General features: G+C 39.6%; 1 protein-coding gene across 3 annotated transcripts in view; it reads right to left on the bottom strand.

Moving 5' to 3' along the window:
- SPDL1 (spindle apparatus coiled-coil protein 1) overlaps positions 1 to 6385 on the bottom strand; it is a 28349-nt gene that overhangs the window by 5425 nt on the left and 16539 nt on the right. For all 3 annotated transcript variants that reach the window (XM_014534866.1, XM_005860356.2, XM_014534865.1), the window contains exons 8-10: positions 4849 to 4989; positions 3192 to 3295; positions 2454 to 2641 (exon numbers count right to left, since the gene is read on the bottom strand). In XM_014534866.1, coding sequence (XP_014390352.1) covers positions 2454 to 2641; positions 3192 to 3295; positions 4849 to 4989 — 433 coding nt within the window. The remainder of the gene's footprint in view (positions 1 to 2453; positions 2642 to 3191; positions 3296 to 4848; positions 4990 to 6385) is intronic.

The raw sequence follows: 6385 nt of genomic DNA, 5'->3' as shown, positions 1-6385 counted from the left end.
AGCATCCCTCCCTCTGGCCGGCCACAGGCACCCAGGACCCGGGCTGGCTTCACCTGGGCCGGCCACAGCTGCAGGGGACTGTGGGTGGGCGGCTTTAACTGGGCTGCAGTCGCAGGCGCCTGGGACCACGGGGTGTGTGGCTTGTCCCTCTCCAGGGCCGCACCCTGGCTGGTCCCCATTCCTCTCTTGCGAGCTCATTTGTGCCTGGCTGGTTCCTATTCCTCTCTCCCCAGTGTTGAGTGGCTGAGTAGTTCTGGCACGAGGGCGCGAGGGCGTGATGACCATTTGCATATTAGCTTTTTATTATATAGGATTATTTTCCCTTTCTCTTTCACTGCTCCTTTAAAATCCACATTATCTAGGTTCACTATACTGCCTCAAGTCTCTTTGCTATGTTCATTCAATTCAGCAACCTTTGAAATTGAAAATGGATTAATTCTTAATCAGGAGAGCCTATGAGAATTAGGGAAAGAGAAGCCTTTTTAACTAAAAACACCTTACTACTGCTGACAGCTTTCCCATTATTGTTGAGAATAACTCCAGTCATTGAAATAGTAATGAAAATAGAATGTTAGGCATATGAACAGTGTAGGCGCAAAACTGCTGAAAAATCTATAACCTAAAACAAGTAATAACACTTTTTTTTGTATAAGAACCATCACATTCTTAGACTTATTTACTTTTGGCCTTTTATATCTTAACTAGCAGCCCAGTGACGAATTCATGCACCTTGAAAGGAACTGTGGGCTGTGAGGCTGCGGTAGGCACAGGGGCGGGTCTTGGCCCATCCTCCATACCCCCGCCCAGCCCTGGTCCCATCTGCTGGCAGCCCCGCTCCCGCCGCCACCTCTCACACCCGCTGACGGCGCAGAGCGATTGGGGCCAGCACCAGCAGCTGTGAGAGTGGGGCTGGAGCCGTCAGGGGTCTGAGCAGCAGCTGCCGCTCCAATTACCCCTCAGGAGCAGGGGCAGGTGGAGAAGCACTCAAGGGCGATCAGGGCCAGCAGCCGCCACTCACACCCACTGATGGCACTGAGTGATCGGGATCAGCGCCAGGCACGGGCAGTGGATGCAAACGGCAGCTCCAGTGCCAGCAGCAGGTGGGAGTGGGGCCAGCGCCGGCAGCAGGTGCGAGCACCGGGCGGGACTGTCACACGCGGGAGCAAAGAATTTTCAGTAACCCCGACAGAAGAGACCAGCACCCCGCCTTGGTCTGGCGCCCCCACTCACCTGCTCCACTATCCCCCAATGGCCTACGCCCGCCATGTTCACATGCCCCTCCTGGTGGTCAGCGCATGTCATAGCGACCGGTTGTTGGGGTTGTTCCACTGTTCAGTCTATTTGCATATTAGCCTTTTATTATATAGGACTAGAGGCCCAGTGCACAAATTCGTGCACCAGTGGGGTCCCTCGGCCTGGCCTGCAGGATCGGGCAGAAACCAGCTCTCCGACATCCCCCGAGGGGTCCCAGATTGCGAGAGGGCACAGGCCAGGCCGCGGGACCCCATCGGTACATGATTGGGGCCAGGGAGGGACACAGGAGGTTGGCCAGCCGGGGAGGGACCGCAGGAGGACTCCAGGGCGTGCCCAGCCCATCTCGCTCAGTCCCAATTGGCCGGACCCCAGGAGCAAGCTAACCTACCAGTCGGAGCATCTGCCCCCTGGTGGTCAGTGCATGTTATAGCGAGCAGTTGAGAGGCCTTAGCATATTATTAGCATATTACACTTTGATTGGCTGAACAGCCAACCAGTAGACCAGACCCTTAGCATATTAGGATTTTATTATATAGGATTTAGGTATAGTAAAATCACTCTCTTTAAGTGTATAAAATGGGTATTTTCTATCTGAGTGATTATACTCACTAGCTGCATTCTAATATTTGGTTCTACTATTATTCCTTAATAACAGACTCCCCAAGATTTCGTTGGGAACATGGACCCTGAGAAAAAGACTGCATTTCTCAGCTTTACTTGTAGGCAGATGAGGCCATGACTAAATTGTGCTCAAGATGTATACTGACAAACAATGCAAATGAAGTCTAGATCCTGACTCTGGCCAGTACTGGAATGCCTCCTCCAGACTTTTATGAGGGGAAGGAATAACTACCTATCTTATTTAAGTCTCCATCATTTTAGGTTTTTCTATAAACAGCATCAACTAACATAGCTCCCAAACATCAGTTGCCTCAACAAAATGGAACTCTTTTGCATTACATGAGATGCTATAATCTTAAGTGAAAAAGTCTCAAATGTCAAGGTTCTCCTATACAGATACCCCAAAATAGCTATTATATTCATGCATACTTAGTACCCAGTTCTCTTTGAATTTTCCTACACATTTTGTAGCAGTACATGTTTTACTATAAATACAATTCGTTTGTAATGGGATTTGTATAAAAATGAACTGTAGAGCTTCTCATGATTAAAAGACAAAATTTATAAGCTATACATACCTTCAGGTTCATACTTTAGTTTTAACTCATCTATTTTAGCTCTCAGTTTCATATTTTCACTTTGGGAAAACTGGAGGCATCTTTCATTGGCAAAAAGTTTTCGCTCAATATCCAGAGCCCGCTGGCTCTCAAATAATGCATTCATTCGTTGTATGGACAATTCCCCTTTAGTGCTTTCATTTTCTTTGCTATATCAATAAAAAAGGGGAACCAAGGAATATTGAAATAACATAATATAAACAAGTGTAGTTGTTAGTGCAAATCTTTTATTATGTATTAGAACTTAGTCAAAAAATATATTTTAAGCTTTAACAATGGCACTTTTAAATAAAATAAAAACCTCATGCTTTCTCTAAAGAAAATGAACAAAGGGGGGAAATGTTCTTTTCACATTTATTCATGTGTGAATAAATTCTTTTAAAATTATATGATATTCATTCTTGAAAAATTTAGATTATAAGAACATTTTCTACGTTAGAATTATTTTCACTTACCAATCTAAAAAGCTAAACACAAAGACATAAAAATATTTAATTATTCATTAAAAGTATTTTTTCTTCAATAATCAGCACTAATTAAATCTTGACTAAATCTTGCTTAATGCCCAGAGATATTTTTGTTACCTTCCCTTTTTGGATTTTTTTTTTTGGCAATATTAAAACAAAAATATGTAGTCACTAATTCTACTTATTATAAACAAGTGAAGAGTCTCCATCTTTCTATCCAACCAACACTTACTTTGAGTTGTCAAGCTTTATCTGAAGTAAATCCGTGTAATAGGTAGTATCTTTCAGAGTACCAGAGTTGTCTGAAGGCTTAGATTCCATACTTTCATATAAACTCTAAATAAAGCAACAATTCTTATTAATTAAAATAAATAACAAATTAGGTTAGCAAAATGTTTATTAATAATAGTATCAGCTACCATTTATTGAATGCTTATCCCATAGCAGGCACTGTGCTAACAAGCACTATCCATTCAACTCACTTACCTTCTGAACTAGATGCAAGAATGAACATCCCTCTCATACACATAAGAGAACTGGTTTAAGATGCCACAGGCAAGTAAACCGAGAAGAATCTGAACCCAGATCTGTCTCCAAAGCCTAGGCTCCTAACCATACCTGCATCCTCTGATTTCCCTCTCCTTTTAAAATGGAAGAAATAAATACTTCTGAGTTTAATTCTGGATTTTATGACAAAGCCATAAATTAGAAAAATTTGAAATAGTGGAGAGCCTTAAAGTTATTTTTGGTGCCCACTCTTCTGAGATTCTGATGGAAACCCTGCAAGATTTCTCTAGGGTAAAAATATATAATATACTGCTTAAAAACTTGTGAACAATTTTAAAAATTGCAGGCTAAAACCTCCTGGTTAAAGCCATAATTTTCAAAGTATAGTGCTAAGCCTGCTGGTGGCCCACATAAACCTGACAATTGATATACTGCAAATTTAACCAAAATTGTAGTCAACAGTTCTTATAAGAGAAAATAAAAAGGTTACATACACTTAAAATTTCATAATACACTACTGGCTACAATTTAAAATGCTCAAGAGGTTAACATTTTTAAAATCTGTCACTTATAAACTTTATTTAGTTATTCAGTTAGTGAAAAGGTATTTATACTCTCAGTTAATTTATATTTAATGTAATTCTAATAAAAAATATCAACAAAGTTTTTTTGAAGTTACATATGATGTTCAAAGAGAAAAACAATCATGCAAGAGTAGCCAAGAAAATACTGAGCTGGCCCAGACAGTGTGCTCAGTGGTTGAGCATGTACCCAGGCACTAAGAGGTCTCTGGTTTGATTCCTGGGCAGGGCACATTCCCAGGTTGTGGGCTCGATCTCCAAGTAGGGGGCATACAGGAGTCAGCCTGTGGATGTTTCTATCTCTCTATTCCTCTCCCTTTCTTTCTTTAAAATCAATAAAAACATTTTAAAAAATGGAGCTGGACAGCAATGAAAAATAATTACTGATAACATGTAACATGAGGAACAAATCTCACTGACAGAACATTGAGTTGAACAAGAGAGATATAATGAACGATTCCATTTCTCTGAAGCTCAAGACTATTTGTACACCTAACGCTGATAAATAAAAGAGACATGTTAAAACTCATTGAATTACACACTAAGATATGGGCACTTTAAGTTATAACTCACATAATAACAAGTATGAGGAAGGTTAGTTTACTCTGACTCTACTAAAAGAAGAAACAGTCAAAACCAGTGAAAAGCAAAAAGAAACTAGAAGGAAAAAATTAAATATTGGTCAATCTCAACTGAAACTATATGTTAATTATATAACAAAGAAACCTATTCAAGTAAAAAAGAAGTATTAAGATATTCAACCCAAAATTTAGCTGCATTTTTAAAAGGTGTTACACGTACCTTAAATTTCTCCAGATTTCTAATTTCACTTAAGAGATGTTTAATTTCACCATTCTTCTGCTCCAACATGGCAAACAACCGTTCCTGTTGCTCAAATTCAGTTTGAGACCCTTTCATTTGTAACAATGTGGCGATTTGTAACTGGAAAAAAAATTACCGTCCCCCACCCCATAAAACTGAGTGAGGGAGAGGAAGATTCTGATAACTATATTTTTGTATAATTCATATTTTGTACTATATTACTTTGAACTCATTTTGGAAATTAAACTAATTAGCTATTTCTAGTCTAATAATCTAATAACTAGGAAACTTTTACACCAGTAAATTTAGTTACTTATTTTGACTACTTATGAATGATATCCGAAGTCCGTAACAATTATTTGTACTTCTGTGAGACATAATTGAACTGCATAGTGTGTTCTGGAAGCACATCACTTAACTGGTAAATAGCCTGGACAAAGGCTGCACTCTCATTAGGGTCTCATGGGGTTTCTCAAAAATTTTAATTAACTTCAATCGTATTAAGTGGGAGAAATTATTAACCTACTTACATTCATAAATGTGAGATTCAGAAAGCACAAGGATGGAAAGCAAAGGGTAAAAGGCAATCTAAGAATATTAAGGAGATATTCAATATAAATATCAATTTATTTTTTAAGAGCAGAATTAACTTATCTAATTATGACCTCACGTAAACCTAGAGTTGCATAGCAATTGAAAGGAAATTAGCTAAAATCTATACCTAACATTTCTTTCTCCCTTCATACATTTCTGAAGTTCTGAAAAGTGCCCATTAGTTTAAATACAATTTTGAGTAAAGTAAGCAATGATATGAGGGAGCAGGAATAGTTACAAGGAAGAGAAAAAGATGACTTCTAACATTTTAAAGAATCCACTTTTTGTTCCTGCTTCAGACTGGAGGCTAGATGCACTTAGCCTAAGAAGATCTACAATTGCCCTGACCGGTTTGGCTCAGTGGATAGAGCGTCGGCCTGCGGACTGAAGGGTCCCAGGTTCAATTCCGGTTAAGGGCATGTACCTTGGCTGCAGGCACATCCCCAGTACGGAGTGTGCAGGAAGCAGCTGAATCGATGTTTCTCTCTCATCGATGTTTCTAACTCTCTATCCCTCTCCTTCTCCCTTCCTCTCTGTAAAAAATCAATAAAATATATTAAAAAAAAAAAGATCTATAATCTCAAGATAGTTTGGGATATCATTAGAATGTTGGGTGGTTAATAGTAGGAGCTCAACAAATATTGAAAGAAAAACAAAGAGCAATTGTGAGAAAATTTACAAAGAAATCATTTCCAGAAAGTGGAGAGCCTCAGTAAACCAGGCAGCAGAGTCAAAAGTCTTAGAGCCTGGCTGGCCTTGGCTCAGTGGATAGCAGGGGTGAGCAAACTTTTTGACTCAAGGACCACAATGGGTTCTTAAACTGGACCGGAGGGCCGGAACAAAAGCATGGATGGAGTGTTTGTGTGAACTAATATAAATTCAAAGTAAACATCATTACATAAAAGGGTACGGTCTTTTTTTT

This window comes from Myotis brandtii, unplaced genomic scaffold, assembly GCF_000412655.1.
Source record: "Myotis brandtii unplaced genomic scaffold, ASM41265v1 scaffold1338, whole genome shotgun sequence".
Lineage (NCBI taxonomy): Eukaryota > Metazoa > Chordata > Mammalia > Chiroptera > Vespertilionidae > Myotis > Myotis brandtii.
This window is presented reverse-complemented; position numbering and strand designations above follow the sequence as displayed.